This window comes from Daldinia childiae (genome assembly GCF_008694065.1).
Source record: "Daldinia childiae strain JS-1345 chromosome Unknown Scaffold1, whole genome shotgun sequence".
NCBI classification, from domain to species: Eukaryota; Fungi; Ascomycota; class Sordariomycetes; order Xylariales; family Hypoxylaceae; genus Daldinia; species Daldinia childiae.
Genome location: NW_022984642.1, coordinates 2,113,967 through 2,135,493, shown reverse-complemented (window position 1 = coordinate 2,135,493; position 21,527 = coordinate 2,113,967). Strand labels below are relative to the sequence as shown.

At 44.8% G+C, this 21,527-nt stretch overlaps 2 protein-coding genes across 2 annotated transcripts; both read right to left on the bottom strand.

Annotated features, from left to right (window-relative positions):
* Window positions 1-6,396: 6,396 nt before the first annotated feature.
* On the bottom strand, window positions 6,397-6,870 carry GL218_00559 (uncharacterized protein; the record flags this gene model as incomplete). The annotated part of the gene is made up of 1 exon (XM_033576986.1): window positions 6,397-6,870. One exon carries the CDS (start codon window positions 6,868-6,870, stop codon window positions 6,397-6,399), a length of 474 nt encoding a protein of 157 aa, XP_033441727.1.
* Window positions 6,871-20,401: 13,531 nt separating this feature from the next.
* On the bottom strand, window positions 20,402-21,403 carry GL218_00558 (Protein wos2; the record flags this gene model as incomplete). The annotated part of the gene is made up of 4 exons (XM_033576985.1): window positions 20,402-20,568; window positions 20,632-20,694; window positions 20,833-21,225; window positions 21,382-21,403. The coding sequence occupies 4 exons, from the start codon at window positions 21,401-21,403 to the stop codon at window positions 20,402-20,404; spliced, it is 645 nt and encodes a 214-aa protein (XP_033441726.1).
* Between the last annotated feature and the right edge of the window lie 124 nt (window positions 21,404-21,527).

Genomic DNA, 21,527 nt, shown 5'->3' with positions numbered 1-21,527 from the left:
GTGCTAATCCGATTATTTCCTCGTGGGAGCGTGCTACAGTAGCGGCAGTGTCACTATATTTGAATCAGAAAGGCTTGGAGAGGCCTGTCTGTTGCATCAGATCCTTGGGTCGTATACAAGAAAAAGGGACAACCGCGTTGAATAATAAGAAGAAGTAGAGGAACGGTATGCTCGGTCGAGCTTGGGGGGTGTGAGAGAGCAAATAAGACGTGTATCGATGTCCAGAAGTCCAGCGCCTAAAGAGGAGTTGTTCTGAGCTCTCAATGGCCCAGATCGCATATACTACGTAGTAAAGAACCGAGCGGCCATATCTAGAGCGGATACGGGTCCGGCTAAGCCCAGGTTTACATACATTGGCAGCATCTCGCAGGGGTCTGATCAGCCATCGCATGCCGAATGGACAGGGTACTGTTCAGGGTAGCAAGGTGATCGAATCGTCCATAATACAGTAGTGCGATGGATCATGCAAAAGCAGGGGAGTGCGGAAGGGTACAGTACATGTATAGTTCGATATAATTAGCCTCGCCTACTCTCCTGTGTACCTCTTTAGCTGGTACATACATTGAGGCTCGTCCAGCTTCGCCACTTGGCAGAAGAGCTAGAAATAGAGACTTTTATATATATATAAAATATAAAAAGATATCCAGGTGAACGGCGAGTCGGCATTGTTCATGCGTTTACTAAGCCCTCGAGGCACGCTTAAGACATGTCTAAGCGTGCTTGAGAAGCCCACGCGAACAGTTATCCAGAGAATGCCGTATGCGGGCTCCGGCCCCCCAGCCTTCTCCAAAAAGGAACATCTGGGGGCGGTTTGATGTTCAGGGCGCAGCGAGCGACGACGAGGCGTCCGAAGTCTCGAGTACATGGAGGCCCAGCGGGCATGGTTTGAGTAGCATGACTCTTCAAAAGTGGCTACAGCGTCGCCTTGAGGTATGAATGGCTGGGTATCCCTTATTTGAAGATGCTAGTTCAGAAACCTAGCGTAGGAAGATAGCAAGACTCATTTGGCTATTATTTTGAACTACTGAGGAGAAAGCAAGTTGTGACATGTGGTTGGGTAAAGGTAAATGGACAAGTGGGTTAGCATTGGACAAGTGAGAATGGGATGTTGACGAGCATTGTTCCTCGCAGTAGCGCCGACTGCAGTGAAAGGGCGGTTTTGAAAGAGGATTGGTCCGTTGACGGCAAGGGGTTTTAGAGCCGGGCGGGATGATTGGTTATAAAGTATTTACTGGGGTTTACTGGGGCTCGGCGCGGCGGCAAAAGAGAGTGACGAGGAACTTCGTTGGTAGATGAATGCAAGGGTTAAGGGTTTATCGACAACGATTCCATCTTTTTTTTTTTTTTATCTTTTTTATCTTTTTAATTTTTAACGCTTTTGATTATCCCCTGAAGGAAGAAGAATGGTGTAAAAATATAGGTACTTCTTAGCTAACCTAACCTCCTTAAGTACTATATTTATAGTTACTAGTTAACTAACCTAGTGTACCTAGTTACCTATACTTATTAACATCATGATAACTATTTTATATAGGTAATTACGATATACTTTAACATCCAATGCTTTCGTTTTTATTTAACTAACATATTATTCCTCCCTCTCCTTCTATCCACACTCTACAGTCTACATTCTACGCCTTCTCTTCTCCATCGAACAATACCCAGTGGACCTTTTTTTCAAGGATTACCCGTGAGACCCTGACAGGATGTAGACCTATCGCATACATGACTACATGACCATGAACTCATAATTTACCCCACTACGCAAGATCATCCTATGCGCACATGGACGTCGTGGCTCTCGTTTCCTCACCGATGGGTGCCAGCATCCCACCCACGTTACTCACGCGTAGTACTCACTTTGTCCCGCGCACTCAACCTTGACACTTTACAACCTTGGACCGAATAGCAAGGAACACGGCGTCTGACGCCGTGCCGTCGCTGCTGTCGTTGCTCACTGGCGAGATGCCTCTGTTGTTAAAATAGGAATGAGTACGAGAGAGGTGTTCTTTAAGAAGCGCTGTGGTATAGAAAGATGGGGAAAGTCGAGGCTGGTAGCAGACAGAGAAGGTGCCCGATTAGGAAACATGGTAAGATCCAAATATGCATGGTATCTCGTTATGCTAGACACGCATTCTACACCCGTACCTTTGGTAAGTGAACAGGTACTGAGCAGGTTGAAGCAAGTTTTTTTTTCTTCTTTTCTTTACGACGTATGAGGTAGCTATGCGACTCGGATGATACCTGCGCGGATAATTTATGCCATAAGATAAAAACTCATGCCTTAATAAGCCTCCAGCTTTCAGGCTATCACATCGTAACGACAGCATTAATATCTGATAGGAACGACGTCATCCGTCTGTCCCCACAACCGGAATTCCAGAAGCTGTCTTATGCAGCTTCTTCATCAATTTAAATATAAATGCATACACTTATGCGTTAGGTTAGGTTAAGTTAGGTTAGGTTAGGTACTCTTATGCGTAGGTAGGTAGTCATCACAACCGACAACTCGCCAACGAGGCGGCAGACTTGGGGTTATTGTACTACTTCTAACAGACTCGCACGAATGCGTAGATACTATATGTGAAATGCCTCACAGTTAGTAAGGAGATCGTATTCAATGACCCCCCGTACAACCCAATGCCCAGGATCGGTTCGGGGAGTTGCAGGTTGTCGCGCATTAGGAACATTTTGATGTAAACCCCGCAAGGTCGCTGTTGTTGCGGCCAGCATTGAGGCCAGCATTAATCTTGCGACTTGTATACAACTTGCGACATGCGACTGGTGACTTTTACTATCGAGCAGCAGTAGCCTCACTCTTAGAAAGCTAGCCGATTACGCATTCTTGCTCGCCGCCAGTCCCTTGCATATTGTCATACCCAAGATACGATGCAATCCAGGGGGATATGGTATGTACAACCCAGTATACTTATCGAAATCTTCCCCCCCCCTTTCCTCCTCTCTCCAAATCTCTTCTCCCATTGTAGTCCATTGTAGTTACGATACCATCTACCCTCCACAATCGACATGCCAACAACGCAACCAAACGATATAAAGCGAAATGACAGATGCTACGCTAGCTATTACAAGGCTGCCAAATTACTTGGCTCGGGTCTCTTAGAGCTGTGATGAGTATAGTATACCTTTCCCGAGTCTACGTATCCCCCTGATCCTAGCAGCCAACCAGCAACAACAACACTCTACCTATTTATATTATATATATAGAACAACACCAGGCATTTTCGTTGGTGGCTAGTTGAAGTTAAGAATTAGAGGTTGTTAGGCTCTTGTCAGAAAGGATAACCTAATGGTCCTAGTACATACGAGCAAAAGACTAGACGGGTAGACGGGCAGCCGGGAATCTTGCTTCGGCTACGTCCCGATCCATCTACTCAACAGGGACGGTCCGGACGGGTTCTACATCTGGTTGAACTGTGGATTATCTAGCAGCGGGTCTACATACGTGATTACATACGTGATCAAGAGCAAATTTTCTGGAAGAATCAAGCAGCAAAACTATGCGAATGGTTCAACCCTGCCCTTGTCTTAAGCCCACAAGCTTGGCGAAGGTGATAGCTTTGACCTCTTTACAAAAACAGTAATGCCTTAGCAATCTAGCTCTTGTTTAAAATACCTCGTGCGGGGGGAAGGTCGGGATTTCGTCACGATTTCTGTCTCAAAGTTTGGGTAGTCACTTTATCACTTTATCACTTTGTGAACACGTTCGATTACCTACGGTGAGATAAACCTCTTAGAGCTGAGATCACTCTATCTATCTATCTATATTCACCCCGCCTCATCACCTAACCCAGTCGCTAATCTTAGAGGCTGGGTCCGGTGACCTTATGCTGATCTGGTGAACGCCAAGCTCTGGCGTGTGATAGGCTACGATTCGATACGTCGTGATAGAGTTATCATCATTAGCGTGAGATAATGGGCGCCACGCCGTTGAACAATCAGATTGTCAACCAGATTTGTCCGAGTGAGACAAGACGAGGTCGTCGGGCTACGTGTGGGGTACAGCTCCTAAGCTCTTGAAGCTTCTGAGTTCCTATCGTCCACTTATCGGATATTTGAGCCACTGGGAGTCTTCCGAAGCTGCCACGATCGACTCGTTTCATCGTCTGCCTCAACCTGCCCAACTACCGTTACGGAGCTTTGATGCCCTAAGGGAAGCAGTTGAAGTGTGGAGTTAAACATTATAAAAAAAAAATAATAAAAACTAAGCGTCAAGCATGAAGCGTCAGCAGTCCACCAGTCATGAATTCTCCGGCGGTCAAGAACCAACCAATACCTACGATTCGACACCGGCGACAAGCGATAGTCGGTCAACGAACCGTAAATCTCCTTGATTGGTGACGTCCGCTTCACCCGGTCCATTTCTCTTAATCCTCCCAACGTCAATACGTCAATACCTCCTTATTAGTTCCGACGCCGGCCCATTCAACTGAAATCCTTCCCGTCTCAAAGAAGGACCAAAACAGCATCACAGCATCATAACCTTACAAATTGTAAACGAGACGTGCGGGCATTACATACCCTCTTGACTGCATCACTAGCTACCTTAGCTACCTACCTATTTCTATACTTGTGCATCCACTCTGAGGTAACTATCAAACGGGATGTCCTCACCGACACCCACTCGCAACGCAAACCGTCCACGATATATGTACGCAACTTAGGACGAACGGCTCCTTTTGCCCCACCGTCAAACAAATCACAACGATGTGATATTGTATGCCACTTTTTGCTCGTAGTGTAAAATGCCACGGTAGATAGGTAGGTTAGGGCAAGGGCTTTTCTCCATTTCCATTTCCATTTCCATTTCTATTTCCATCTCCATCTCCATATCTTCTTCCCCTCTTCTCCCTGCAAGCCACACAACTTGATCAGGCAAGTCGATCCAGTCCCCTCTGTTGGCATGCCCAGCCAGCTCTACATATGCCCCATGTCCGTCAAAAGATGATCAGCGTACATCCCGCCAGTCCCGCCTGCAAAGATCTTCGACAAACCCTAAGTCTGATAAAGTTATTGGAAATATATGGGTAGGCTTCACGCGCTATTCCCGAAACGCGATCCCGGGTGGCTAGAGTTACTAATTTAGTATCCCTCGCGTCTACATAGTACGGAAATGTACTGGTGTATCTTCGGATTAGTGAATGTTCCAAGACGGAACAATATCGGAATCGTGAGGAATGTTGCCGGTGCTATTTAGAGACAATAGATGATAGTTCACACATGTAGTTGGGATAAGTTTAGTAGGTACCTAAGAAGTAGTTAAGGTTAAAGGGACTATGTTTCAACAAATTCACTTTTAATTCAGACACGGACTTTAAAGCTTAATAGTTTATGTAATTAATTGATTTTAGTTTAGTAAATTATCACAACTGTCCTCACTGAAGGACCTGTGCATACCCCCTTGTCTCCTTGTTATTCCAAACACAAGCACATTTATGCGCACCGACCAGCCAAGCGGCCACAACCCATAGCCAATTGGCTCCCGACCCGGACTTTTCGTGGGACTTGTAATTATTTTTTTTTTTTTTTCATTTCTTTGCTTTGTCCAAATCCCGAAAACCCGGGTCATCCGCATTGACTCTCCCATCCACAATTCGTCACTGGCCCCCTTGTTCCATTCATTCACCAAGCCATCCCAATTCCAACACACGGGTAACAAAACTCCCCCTAGCTTAGCTTCATCTGAAATTTTTCTTTAGTTTCCTTCCGGCCCCTCCTTCCTTCCGCTAGACCGCTACACACCGCCATCGTGGTAATCTTAGAAAACAAAGAAAACATATTTCCAGTAACCGAAAACCCGCACCCCTGCTTCGGGAAAAGCCTCTGGGTAATGCGGGTGGGTAAGGTAGGTAGATGGGTATCCTCCACAAACAGCAACACACACACAACAACGCACTTGTAAAATTCCTTGTTGCTCAAAAATTGTGCCGCGAAAGCGTATGCTCTAGGCCGAAAACGGCTGAGATACGTCTTCCCAGAATCACCCCAAGTGGCGTCTGGCGGCGGATAGATGTCGATTTCCCAAATGATTAAAGGGGGGGAGAGTGATGATGGTGGTGGTGGTGGCGGCGGCGGCGCTGGAATGACTATGATTCCTGTGCAAGCCATGGTGTAATGTGCACTAGCACTTTCATCACCATTATCCGCGTGGCGCGGGACGGAGCATATATCCGTGGCGCTGCGTCACTCGTATATTGGTGACTTGATCGGGGGGTATCTTTGGGGGGTATAATCATCATAATAGTCGTAAATGTTGTAAAGTCATACTCTGTGATGATACTAGTTAGTTACTATTCGGATGTGAAATATGTAGACTTATATGAATGCTGTAGTGACTTACCATTAAAAACGCTGGATTGTCAAGAAAGTAAAAGGTGCTCACTCGCCAGTCTCGGCGATGGCGTCAAGATGTGCCGACTTGGCAGACTTGGGACTGCTCTTCTTGGAGCTGCCGCCACTGCTGCGACGTTGGCGCTTAAGTTGCTGCTTCCTCCTCTCCTTCTCGTTGAGAAGGAACTTGATGGCTTCGCGTTGCATAGCCATCTGTTCGCGCTGCATCTGCAGTAGGTCGACCTCGTTAGCGACGACGGGAGAAGTAGGTGTCGTGCTACCCGAGCTGGAGATGCTGTGCGCGTCGTCCTCCAAGTCGCATGGGAATAGGTCATCATCGGAGAGGTAAGAAGTTGCTCGCTGCTCGTGTGCGGAGTCGGTAAGAGATGAGCGTCGCGGCCACGAGGGGAACGCGCAGCTAGCGCTGTAGGCGCCGTTATGAGAGAGGTAGCTGGTAGTAGGGATCTCCATCGGTTGAGTGACCTCACTCATGGAGCTGTAAGAGCCGTATGGGCTATACATTTCGAATGTGGGTTTCGTAGTAAAAAAAGATCTTCCTTTTTCCTTCAAAAAAATCTAGAGTCGAGATCTTCGTGAGTGCGGGTCTTCGTCCCAAAGCTGTTGCGGGTCGATTTCGCGTGTAAGTCAGAGGATGCGACAAGTTGGATGATATCTCGTAGCTATAGTGGAAAGCTTGTGGAGAGCTGTAGATGATGATGAGATATTATGTATTACTGCTCTATGGCTACTAATAAATAATCTGGGGTATCTAGTAAGGGAAATGGGGGCATGGGACGTGAGCGCATGGGATGGCCATGAGAACATATATATACTACCAGAGGGTGTGGTGGTGGACATGAATCATCGCCGCACGGAGGCAACAGGCTTTCTTGACCGTTACAATAATACAATGCCTATTTTCCAGTTTTCCCCGTCCCTCGCTCCACCCCACGTTGCAACTAATCCTGGCTGACCGCCTGTCATGGATGCGTGAAAGGGGGGGGGGGGGGGGGTGAGAGCGTTAAGTGTGGCCCGGGACGCAGGGAATAGGTGTTAAACCACCAAGTCAGCCTAGACCGCCTTAACAGGAGTCAGCTTTGAAACCCCCCATCTGATTCCCAATTTCCCAATGGTCGTGCACCGTCTAGACGGGTATCTCACTCGCCGAGCTGTGCCCTACCAATCACGTATAACCAAAAAGTAAACGGAACTGACACCGCCAAAATAAAAGAAAGCTAACGTTTTGGGCGTATTTTAGTTTAATGTTTAGTTACGCAGTTACGCAGCTACGGACGTACTAAATCAAAGACCTACATATACCTAACCTACATATCCTACATATCGGTCTGTATGTACAACATTGCTGGCAGCATACTGTTGGGCTTCGCCTTTCTTCTCCGATGCTTCGCTTGCAGACTTTCTGTCTCCACACGCTGGAAAGGAAGAAATAAAATAAAAATGCCAGGCCGCGGGATTTGCGATGCAGGGCCCCATCAAACAAGGTCCATGGATCCGTGGAATATCTTACCGCGTACTGCAAAGTAGAATGACGATCAGGGTTCAATGAGGTCCACCACGATTTTCTTATCCGACTGCCGCGGCCGGGTCTATCTCCCGCTTCCCAGCGCAGCGAGCATCCTAGTTTGGGTTAGTAATTAGCCCTGTCTTTTGTCCGTTTTTGTCTGTCTTGCCCGTGTCCTGGGTTACAAGGCCCTACATACCTATTACCGGAGTTCCAGGGTTACAGTAAGTTCGTAACCCGCCCTGCCCGCTTGCGCTTCTGGAAAAAGCATGGGAAAAGATGGGGATGGCGTTGAGAGATGTAGATAGCCGGCAGGTTAATACAGCTAATACACACAGCTAATACAACGTACGTAGCAAGATGGCATCTCTAGTTGATTACTAGAAAGTAGGGGTAATTTACTACATACGTTTAACAACTCCAATAACACTAATGATGATATTAATCACCCTAATACAGCAGGATGTATGAATTATTCCTTTGCTTCCGACTAGAGAGCAACGTGGTAGTGGCGCACAAGATGCCGAAAGTCGCAGGTTTACACTATTCTTGGACGGCTACGGGGGTTAATAATTACACGTTGGAATTGGAATCCTACAATAGTACCTAGGTTGGTATACGCCGAGCCACCACCGTTTGCTTCTGTTTGGGACCTTTTTCGAAGGATCCGTCACATACCTAACGTACAGCTCTATTATTATTATTATCATTGCTATGACACGCTAATTTCTGTGACGAAGGAGGCGTTACTATTAACATCTCTTTGGTTGGCCTTCGGGCAGCCATTCACCTCGGGCACGAGTTAAATGGGGGATATTCCCACGTCCGTCCCGTTGGCTTGCATTGCTTCATTTACTTACCCCCAAGCTATTCAATAATAGCCAACATTTATCCCCTTTATTTCTTTTCTTCTTTTCCGCTATTGCGCCGTCCGAGCGCCACTTATTGGGGGAAAAAAGCAGCAAGGGACTTGGGACCCGAGCCAAAATTGATTTCATTTGATTGCTGCAAGGATGGCTGAATGGTAATTGTTTCCCATGTCCGTCCTCCTTTTGTCTCTGGTTCATAGGTTAGGTAGGTAGTGTACATACCGGCGACAACATCTATGACTCTATGACGACAGGGTAGTCATATAGGTGAGGCCATCTTTCGCAACTGGTTTCCCCTACGCCACGGTGGCCGTCAGCAGCTCCCGGCGGCTGAGCAATAGTGAGCTGGCTTTAACGGTTAGTTGTCCAACGAGAAAGGAAAAGGTGAGTTGGCTGACCGCAACAATTTCGTTGTGCTGGCCAATACCGGCATTCTTTCTGACCGCCTACCCAAACGACGAATAGTATAGGTGGGATTTTGCGACCAACCTGCTAGATGCCCGCTAGATGATGTGCCTTTGATGTGCTTCGATGTGCCTCGGCGTTTGATTTTGTGCCTAAAAATATGTGCGTAAGAAATCCCAAATCCCAAATCAAGATCCCGTAATCGAGACGCGGACCGTTTACGATTTCTCTGATGACTCAGACGTACTATGGTTGCAGGCAAAAGTAAAACTACCCTGTCAGGTACCGCAGAATACGCTAAACAAACCACCATACTAAATCAGTATTAGTTTGTCAAGGATATTCGAAAGATACATTTGGCAAAAAAACAATGAAAATAATCGATGCACCAACATTCTACACACTTTTAAAAATAAAATTAATACCAAAATAATCATTGAAAAGTCTAAAATATGGTATTTTAACTTATAAATGCCAAAAGTGGTAAGTTTTCCAAATTTGTTATTGTATACGTATAAATATGCGTTAAATTTTAATAAGTAAAGAAATAGCAACACAGGCCACCTTTTAGCGCGTAACTTATGGCAGGGGTTTTACTTACCCATATAACCATAGTAACCACCACTCCGCATTTTGATGCCGCCTATAGAATTATTGGTAAATACAAATGTGTGTGTATGTATGTATATGTGTGTGCGTAAGTATGAGTGCTATGCTATGTATATACTACGTATAATGTATAATGTATATCGTATATCGTGTTGTGTGCGCCCTCTCGTACCTAGGTATGTAACACACAATTTTTATATCCGTAGCATCTGGAATCAAATCTCATCTCACGATTGCTTACTCTAATCCTTCAAGTAGTATTTTCGGGTTTTGGTTGCGCAGATAGGTGGTTACAAAGTAAATTGCGCACTCGGATTACGATCTTGTCAGCTATCATTTGCGATCAAGTTCTTATTGTTGAGCTTCCCTTTTCCATCGTGAAGTCCGGTACTCATCGTGGTTGTCGTACGCAATTGTACATACTACAACCATGGTTCTATCAACTTCCCATCAACGGTAAGTGTATAGTCGGAACAGCGCCTCGATAGGCAGCCAACATGCGCAAATACGTAGACAACCTCAAACACGCACACGTACACATACACATACACATACACATACATACACAAGAGCTAGGACAGGTAGGGTAGCTACTGTAGCTAAGGTGGATTGGATGCGTGTTACCGCTTCGACCTTCAGTAAAGATTTTCCCTACCAGAAGCCAGGTAACAACGACACAAACTACAAACAGAACCAACAGCAGAACCAATGAGTTGCTGCAACGATGTTCTAGAAGAAAGCTTGGACTCTTCGGGTCCTCGCTGACCGCCTCGTATTGCAGCTGCCGGTACCCATTATGGATTATGGAAGAGCTTGGAGTTCCTATCATTTTATCGCTCCCTAGACTCCGAGGGACTAGTCAAAAAAGATTACCAATTAAACCTTGCCCTCCCCGGATTTTCCGGGTTTCCCGATAAGTCTAGGCAAGACGGTGGCAAGATCACCGCGACCGAAGTCACCCGCAAAGGGTTTAGGATGGGTAGGATGGGTAGGAGGGGTAATAGTAAGTCTGATATGGGGGAGCCATGGGGAGCCTAGAAGTTTGCTTTAAGAGGGCCGTAGATCTTCACCTATTTTCAGATTCCCATATGACTTGACAAGTCGCAACGCTTTCGCGTCGTGTCGTGTCGACCGCGACGGCGCGATACCGCAATGCCACTCGTGGGAAAGCTCTTCCCGTGATTTGACCGAAGATAACAAATTAGATGCCTACGAAATACTACGAAATACCTCCTAGCTTTTCTAGCTTTTCTAGCTTCTCTCAAGGGGCGTGTATATCACGTATATCACGTCGGCTCGCCCACCAGTAATCGAGTCGCGCCGTAAAATAGCCGAAGCTATTGGCCATTTTCTGCCGTTTCCGCCATTATTGGTGACCAAGACAAGCCATTCGCTACGCTATGATGGTCGGTTTAATGGAAACACAAGAGCTAGACACGAGTTGATATTCAGGAACTTGTCGGAGCCTATCCACTACTAAAGTCCGCACTCACCCGATCATCCATCACGAGAAGCCACACAGCCCGGCTGGTTGCCTAGGCACCTAGGCACCTAGGCACTGCCATTAGGATGTACCGGGGGGCATCACTTCATATGTTTGCCATGTGTAGCATGAACCATGAGGCACATATGAGACCTTAGAGGATGCGGCGTGGCGATCAACACATTTGTTCAGATTAAGTGGTTACAAGTGAAACTATGGAAGAAGAGTTCGGTATCTCTCGGGTGATTCCAATGATTCCAAAGTATCATCATGTGAACACGGCTCTGCTACGTCGGATATATGAACATTTAACTATGACGCTCGCCTCTGTTTCCTGTTGCAGTCAAGCCAAAATGCGGTCTGTCGACTCTTGCGCTGTCAAATATAAGGTAGGTACTTTTCTATTGTATAGTTATAGTATATAGACAAATGTTAAAAGGTACGATACATTAATGATAATTGATGTGATCGACCGATATAGTATCCTACAGTAGAAGTTGATTAGATTCTCTATCCAAACTATTGGATGATAAGCCCTACGAGCAAACATTAACGTTCCCTCGTCTCCTCAGATCTTCAAACACTGTCAGGCTATCTCGTGTCTAGAGGATTCTATCTTATTATCCTTGTCATAGTCAAACATGTGATTCGTCTTGATTCCTTTGAGCCTTAAATAGAGTTGTTGTTCCTCCATCTCTATCTACCCAAGGTACGTACAAATGTACAATTTAGGTAGCTACCTACTATGTACTAATATATTGAAATCTCTCCCCTCCCCCCACAGACTCAATTGGGGGGTTAGAGATGCGAGGGAGGGTTAACATCGATAACACCCCACGTCGGAGTTTATCGTGTAACACCCCCCCTTCTTTACGGAGAAGGTGTGCAGTCATCTTACCTAAGTCGGTCAGAGATCTCGGAGTGCTAAGTGTATCGAGAAGTCCGGCATTCGGTATCATGAAATATAAAATATCATATGTGATTGCGCGAAATGGAGTGGGATTCTCAACCTAATTTCCCTCATCAAAAACAAATCCGATCCTGTAGGCAAGACATGCGATTCGGACAGCTGGGACGTCGGTATCAGATGTAACTGAATATAATTTCGTGGTTCACACGAGAATGCCGAAACGGTAGTTGAATGACGACGTCATCTTGTATCGTTTGAGTCTATTCTCTTGTCGCTTGGCTTATCCACATTAATTGCCCTGTGGGAGAAAGATACCTACCTAGAAAGAAATCGGGCCTTGATGTTGAGGAACCCGCGAGTACCTACCTAAGCTACAAAGAGAAGAAGAAAAAAATTGAAATCTGAATCATATAGAACACATAGGTATACAAGAGAAAAAAAAAAAAAACTTAATCCTGTTTTATCAGGCAGATAAGACATTAAGAGCCGTCTACCTCATAGGATATACTCCGTAGGCCCGATGTCGCGCCGCCAATGTTTACGGAGCGAGCATTCCCTAGGTTAGTTCGCTTATGTTATATAAAGCCGCCGGCGAGATTACGCCCGCTTAGTTAAGATAATATAATAAAGTTAAGTATCCCCGGATTCATTTCTAGTAAGTCCCGAAAGGTACAGAAATACATGTAACCGCTTCTCCAATATTATATTGCGATTTTCGATCAATGTACTTAACAATCTGGGGATAAGTCTTGGAGTTTAGGTACTGGATACTACCTATGTAGGTAGGTACTTTTGATACTGCATCAAGCTTGGAGTGCATAAGTTTTTCGGTATTCTTTATGGTTGTGTTTTACAATGACACAACTCCGCATAGAAACAATCTGATAAAATGAAAATATTTAAAGTGTTACCGTGTTCCGTGTTACTTCATTCCGGCAACTGCTTCAATCAGTCAGTCAATAAGTTGACGATAATGTAAATGTGCACATGTGGTTAGTTGGTAGATAATAATACAATACATGCCATACAACGCCCCGGAATATATACCGACTAAAGCAGCAATCACTTATTCTTGTCTTATAGTATATCTTATAGTGAGTGTACTGGTGTACGTACTAGGATAAGAAATTGTTGCATTTTGATCTGGCGATACAATGCAACAAGTGTAGCGATCTTAAACCCCGGGCTCTGTTTTACACACCCTCACTGCGTAACGATCTACGCCAAGCATTAGTATAAACTAAGCGCAGTCGAATCACATCTTTATTATAGCTAGGTCTTACTTAAGATATGTGATGAAAAGCTACGGATTGGTCTTAATTCATAAATCCAGAATCTGTAGCGATTCCACTTGATCGTATGTTGTACGTACACAAGACACATTCCAGAATGGGCTTTATTCAAAGAAACCCAAAAGTATGAAAAGTATGAGAGGGCCTAATGTGTTATTCACCTATCGTTTAGCCATGTTGGTTGCTTGTGACATTCGAACCGAAAATTTTACATTTAACACATTTATTTCAAGACTTACTACCAATACCAATACCTTAGGCAGATATTAAAATGTCTTCCGTGCGTACTGCATCTCGGAGCAAAGAAAGAAAGAAAGAAAGAGAAAAAAAAACTATACGTTACTGTTGCAGGATTGCAACCTCCCGCAGCAGCAGCCTTTGACGGCATTGAGGCCCAATATTGCAGAAAGCTTTGCAGAAAACTTTTACATAGTGTATCCTCAACAAGCCTTAACAAGGAACGAAAAAAAATAAAATGTGTTCGCTGTTCAAAACCCCCCTGTTCCACTGCGCACGGCCACTGTTGTCGTGGGCGCATCGCGGACTTTCCTGACAGGGTCCGATGCATGCTTAACTGCGTATTTATATATCTACTTCAGACCTAAGGCAAAAAATTTCCCAGCTTTGAATGGCCTGCTCTCGCCTTGCCTTCTTGGCCTTCCTGCTTTGTAGAAGCGCCTTCCGCTGCAGACGGACGTGTGTGGTCTTTGGGTCATTTTTATACCCGGCCACAAAAAGCTACCTGCAGTTCGAGTGCAATCCGGACAAACGTGGCAAGCCATTCTACGGTCGCGATGGCTTCGAACGCTCTCGTTGATTTGCGCGAACTCATGCGGGAACCAAGCGCAAGCGCAAAGATGTCCCCTTTTTCGTCGTCGCAGTCGGCGGCATGCGACACAACTTACATAGATGAATCACACTCGTCAGACAGCATCCTCTTGCCGCGTTGCTCGAAGATAGGTATGTAGGTATGTAGGTATGTTGGTAGGTATGTAAGTGAGTACATAGTAGCAAGCCATTGACCAATTATGCCCGAGAGGGGCATATCATCACCAAAGACCGAGAGCGGAGCGGCTTCGTGATATCGATACGATAGTTATCGCGGATAGATTAGCATTGATGAAGTAATGGCAACAGATTGCGCATCTATCGCATCTATCACATCTCGGAAAGGCATTATCCCGGTGACGAGGCGTCGATTCTCACGTTATGCTTAACCTAGGTATACTTGTGGTGTGTCTGTGGCTACGGCCGGGGAACTGCAAGTAATGGGCTCGAATCGAAACCCCATTAGCCAGGTCCCCGGCGTCTTAACTCCGGCATGTGATGTGATGAGTGGATGGATGGATGGATGTACATAGATATGTAGATGTGACGAATTCTACTAGGTCTAGCACAGGTCTGGCACAGGTCTAGCACATGACCGTCCTACCCACTAAACCCCCATGCGGACCGCGGAGCCGCAGAAGAACTATGTGCTCCACTTGAGCCCGAGTCACTTTCCGTATATGGCTGCTAGGTAAGAGCATTGTACCCTAAGTTCCAAGCTTCCATGAGAACATTACTAAGAACCATATCACCTCAGGGGATATTAGTAGCAAAGGCCTGAAGAAGCTCCAGCAAGCTATGTGGTTTTCATCTAAACTAGTTCGTGATAGGAGTTCCAGGGTTATCCCAATCACATAATTCTACTGCAAGTATTGGTGTTGAAGAAATAATGTACCAATTATATGTCCAGGGTCCGATAAAGATGTTAGTTCTCCCGCAACTTAACAGCCAGCCATTATAGATAGAACATCAAGGATTGGCCCAATTTTTGGAGATCGCCTGAACACTGCCGACCATATTAAGCTTAGATTGCGTGATGAAGATTCGAACTTAAAGGGAACGTTACGCGCTTATATCTGTAGCAAGTTTAAAATATCGTACTATAGCCCTCCCATGCATATTCGGCATCATGATAAGTAAAGCTATTTGCAGCAGCCCTAGTTTCCCTTTCAGCCTTATGCTAGCATATTCGCATCTATTATTCCACAATTTTGTTAAAGACTATTGCAGGGACTTACTATTCTAGCTATAGGCATCATAGTATAGGCTTATCCGTTTAAGAATACAGTAACTAATAAAAGAGAGTATATTGAGCCGTTTAGTTAATTGCAAACAATTCACTATTAGATTTAACTACGTAGAATTTTATCACGGGCTTATGTTAGGAAAGAATGATCGTTATATATCAATATAGGACTTGATAACTCATAACCAATATAATACAATATATTTCAGTTACATACATCCGTGTACTTTTCTCTTGACATGAGCTAGGGTGTGTGCGAATTATTTACTCTTAACTCTACCTAAACGAGGACTATTGCGCTGTGCGAAGTAAAAATTTAGCTATGTAGCGTTTGAATAGACAGGAGCCAATGGGTTTTATGTCTTATTACCTTTAACCTTACACTGTTTCTTCCTCATGATATTATTATCTAGATGGGACAATCCAGAGCAAAGGATTTCTTGGTATATACACACCAACACCCATAACTTATGTTTAGAGTTCTTTACGGAATCACAAAGCTGCTTCCATGTCTTCTAGGTCCATCTCGTGGTACATAAGATGAAAATAATGAGTTAACTCATGTCCAAGTTACATTTGGGACTTCAAGGTGGGTCGTAAGGACAAGATAGTTCTTTATGCAAGTTACACTCTGACGCTCGAGCTCTGCACTTACCAAAAAAAAGGTATGGAGCAGATAATTATCTTGATATATGTTATATGTTAACCTTCGTGTAGCTAGTAGTACCCTAACTGGTCGACTAATGCCACGACTGGTAACTTTCCCGATGACCCAAACGCGTGAGGATTATCAGACTTGTTTGGCACTTGAGTTTTTAAAACATAGAGAGTGATCTCGAGGTCGCGACCCTATTCTCCCGATTTGGGCTCTAGACGTTGGAAAAAATCCAGGTAAAGGGGTACAGATCGTATCTACCTAGCCTGGACAAATAGGTAGATGTGTCTAATTGTCCACCGCATGGTTTTTCCTATGGGGAAGCACTTGCTATAATCATCGCGTTGGGGTGTCCCCCTCAAGACCCTACTAGCTACCCTTATATATACCATATTTATGATCCGGGTTTTCGGTTTCCGGTACCTCTGGATAGAGGAACTATACGCCATCAAGAACAGACCCGAGGACTGGGAAGAGATCCACGCCGCTGTCTTCCCGAGGTGCCCTTTAGAGATGGCAGCAGAGAATCTGAGTTAGCGCGTCTTGAGGTATGCTACAATTATACCACAAGAGATGATGTTGTCACGTCGCCTCCTAATCATGAGAAGAAACCAGATCTACTAGCATTGTTACACTTTCCCACGGTTGGAGGGAAGTATTATAACCCAGAAGCCAATTCCCCAGCTCTCCTCTTGTGGGGCAATGCTTTAGAGTATCCCGGAGTATGACGATTAGCGGAGCTTGTTCCCATGATATATATAACTTAATCCGTATCTATTCTCCAGCCCAGATTACTCACTCCAAAGGAAGACTGAAGACCCCAAGCGCCTTGGTCTAATACCTCGGCGTCCTTTATTTGTCCTTGGAGTAAAGCAGTCCCACTGTGTGGTACTTATCCGCTGTAATTGCGTTAACAATAGAGGCTAGAACGAGACAACTTCATCCAGTAATGTTAGCTATTAGCACCATCTTGTGAGTATGGGTATTTTTCTGATGGCTTCTTAATGAGTTAATGTGTACCCTTATTAAGTGGATGAGAAGAAGACTCGAGCTCGCATAGACTGGCGCTGTTATTCCTCAAACTGCGTACTTTCCGATCGACGTATTGAGGGGCTTTACGTGCAACTCCAGTCATTAATTAGGGGTAATCATGGTAAGCAGATGTGATGCTTTTTGCCAGGGCTAAAAGAAAGTTATAACTACTAGGAGGGGTGAATTCTTATGATTGTCCCCTATGTAGGATCATATAATGTTAATTCAACTTTAAAATACAATAGTTTGAAAAATATACTGGACACTTAAACATATGCCAAAGGCATCTCCTAAGATATCATACATTTTCTTATAATCTAAAGACCTTTCTAAACTATATCACTACTAACTCGATCACTTTTGATGATTAGGGGTTACTGATCTTTACGTGACCTTTCCTTAACTATAGCCCCTTATAGTTTAGTTAATACTATAATTTACAACTAAAGTTACAACTCAACTTCTAAACTTCCATCTATCACGTTTCTGTGTCTCCCCTCCGGTATTTGTTTGATTGGCTCCGTTAGCGCCAGTGGAGACCATCCGTGTAACCTAAGCCTTCATAGGGCAAGCAAACTTGAGGCTATTTCGTTTATTTCTCGTATAAATCCCACAAAAAAATATCGGCCCACCCGAAAGCCATAAAAAAAACCAAACTGAGAAAAAAATAAATGCCCACTACTGGAGTCGAACCAGTCATCTCCTCATAGCTTCCTTAGTAGTATTCAAAGAATACTAGTGAGGCGCATTACCGCTGTGCCAAGCGGGCCTTTGTGGATTGGTGAAAATTCGTTGCCAAAGTCCACTTATGTACCATTAACGAATTGGACATCGTGGCATGAAGAAGGTGATAGCGTTGACGATTTGGTATATGTGCGAAAAAATTGTTTAGATGATTTATTTAGAGTTTCAGCTTGTTTCTCTGACAAATCACTTTCTGGGTTGTATAACACTCCCGATCCTCTATACTCTTGTCTTCTTTTTTCTACTTCCATTCTCTTCTTAAATAATCAGATCATATTCTCTTGTATGCTTGTCTTATACGTATCAGCAGAGAGCGGGAATTGTTTTACTTTAGCTTCGACATCGACATAGTTTCTTCATGGGGCTCTTCTACAAGCACATACTGCCTTTTTCATAAGGTAGTTAGATCTGTCAAGCATCTATTGCACGCTTCGACTCTATACTATGATTAATCTCCCTATATGCTCCTATGGATATACTTTACAATTGGATAATGTTGTACCCATCGCATCCCTAAGTCTATACTCATCTCATATAGTTAGTTTCTCGAGTATTATATGCCGAAATTAGTTTGATGATATTGTCCTTTCTGCAACATGTGATTAATAGATACTGTAGACAGTATATAGATCTTTTCAAGCCATCATACTTTGTTCCCCTTCCTCCAACCTCTCGGAGAGACATGAAACTGTCCAAGAACGCGACTTTAAACATAGATAACTTTCTAAAGGGGAAGTTCTAACTAACGGAGGACCTGATATACTCCTGATCTCCGCTTGCTAACATCATTGCCCCCCGATTAAGTTCCTCAGAATACTCGCATACTACCATGCAGTAAAACCATACTTCAGGACCTTCTTGGCCCATTCTGGTTCTGGCCCTGACTGAAAAGGTCAACAGTTGGGGTATGATAGGGCTCCTCGGGGGGCCACGCAGTAAGAAATGCACCGTTCTTCGAGGCCTTGGCCGCATCCGCTGCGGTCCAGGACGACTGGTTGTTCTGTGTCCGTGATTGTGAGTATTGGACAGGCGCAGACTTGGCCAAGTTGAGCCGCGAGCGCGTGGACTTCTTCATAGAGTTAGACATTACGGGTGAATATTATCGACTTTAGTTTGTTATTCGTCTTGTTTGAGTTGCTTTCCGCAAGGCCCCTAACAAAATTTCACAAGAAGAATATAAGTTATTTGATAGATGGAGGTGAGTTAGGTAGTGTTTTGGGTCGCGTATGGACCGTCTATACAATATATCTATAGCGTGGAACTTGTAAGAAATAGGGGCGAGTATAAGGTTTCGTCTTGGTTGGGTTGTATGTACTAGAGAGAAGAGGAGGAAGGCAAAAAAGTTATACGCGAAGTTCTGTTTTTATATAAAAGTAAGTACATTTCGGAGAAAGATTGTCACGAGGTGGAACCAAACAGCATGGAAACAACTTCGTTGTTCCGCAAGGAACTCTAACTATCTACGAGGTTCTGGGTCTATACATACTAAACCTGTTCTTTGTTCTAGATGTCTCATCTAGAATCCTGACAAATATACACACCTTACATCGCGTTGCAGACGTATCCGTAGAACGGAGACCCAAGGGACTGGGTCCTCTGTTCTACAACACCTCATCACGGGGAACCACCAACTTAGAGTAACGAGTATATCCTATAATAAGTTTGACAGGTCTTAACATCGGGAGCTAAACGGGTTGCCGGACCTCGTAGTCAAAGTACAATAGCCGATCTCCTAAGTCAAACTTGCTACATAGGCGTAGGACAGAATCTCGCATATTGACAAGTGCCCTTAACTTAGGCGATCGACGTGAGAGGTAGTCTGAAATGGAGATGGTGAGAATCAAGGAAACGGACATCGGAGAGAGACAGATACACGTAAATATTGAACTCGGGTCTATCAACCGTGTCATGAGACATCTCGTCCGGAGCTGAGGCGAAAGATTGACAACGGGCATCAGCGTCACACCAACTAGAGACTTACAGGTTCGGGGATTCGGTCATGACCAATCACGTAGGGTATGGGGAATTGCGGCTGCCTAGCTTGCCGAATTTTAAGACATTTGCTGCGCATAAGCAGGTCTTCGTGACCCGTAGGTAGACCATGTAGGACAACATAGATTGTGTATCCAGGATGCATAAGGTAGGTCAATGTATGGGGATTTACACCAATCTTCGAAGTGATCCTTGCTGCCCGTCGAACTCGTATGAATCCCGGCACTATCGTCTAGCAGAACATGCTTAATTACTTCATAAATTTTTAATCGGAATCCAGCGTTAAGTACTAGGTAACCTAACCTCCTAGCTTGCCAATAGCTCGCCGGCTCCCGAAACATATCTGAATCGCATTACCACTTGCTGGTTCTCTAGCCCGGGCCATATTCTCGGGTCCAAGCAGGACGAGTAGATTTTGCACAAGGCACCCGGAAGGGCTTGTGCTTTAGAGCCTGCAGAAACGTGTTTATGCGGCAGCCTTGGTCGCGTCTTTCTCGTCCTTGCCCTCCTCTTCGCCTTCAAGAGCCGGCATATCATCGTCAGACTCATCCTCCTCCTCCTCACCACCGGGCATACCACCAGCAGCGCCGAGCTTAGAGAAATCGATACCGCCAAAGTCACCGCCGGCACCACCTAGTGTTAACGTGTTAGCTCACTCATAATTAATAGATATTCATCTTCCTAAAAGTTACGTACCCATTCCACCCATTCCGCCCATACCGCCCATGCCACCCATACCACCCATGCCTGGCATGCCTCCTATAAAAAGGAAAAATGTTAGTCACGAGATTTTGTATAGTTAAAGATTGACCTGTATATGGATGGATAAATTTTGAATGAGAGGAGTATGTGCTTAGAGAGGGAGTGGATCGTGTGGATTATAAATAGTTCACGTACCCATACCACCAAATTGTGAGAAATCTTCTTCAGGAGCCTCGTTCTGCTCGTCCTCATCGACCCACTTATCGAAGTCGGTCTTCAAAAACTGGACTTTCTTAGACTCCTTAAGAAGACGCGGCCAATATTCGTCGTTGAGCTCCTTCTTGCGTAGCTTGAGCTCAACATTGCGAGCGGTATGGTGGACCTGGCTCTCGGCGGGGTCGATCTCAGCGTAGAAGGTAAGATCTAGGTGGTACGTTCGCTTCAGGGTCTCGGAGTGACCGGTGAAAGTTAAGGTTGTAGGCTGAAGATCAAGCTTCAGGTTCTCCTTGGGGACATCGGGAACCGAAATGGTGAGATAGATAAAGTTTTTCTCAGGTTCCGCATTGGAAGAGCGCTGGGCCCATAGTACTACACAGAGAATAGTTAGCTTGCGTATACTTTGATAGATGGAATATCCATGTATATAACGTAGACATTGACCCAGTTACATGGTATGCTGCCTACCCTACTGGCAAGAAGCTAGATAGGTAGACATGGAGGTGGTAATTCAGGTAGTAGACTTACCTTCGGGAGTGACCTGCGCCATCTTGACTGCTATAGGATATCTGAATTTGTTGGTGGGGGTGATGGTATATGACGTCGGTCAAGTATGTAAGTGTAAAAAGGTAGTTGGTGAAAAAAAAAAAATTCTCAGGTTATGATCGCAAATA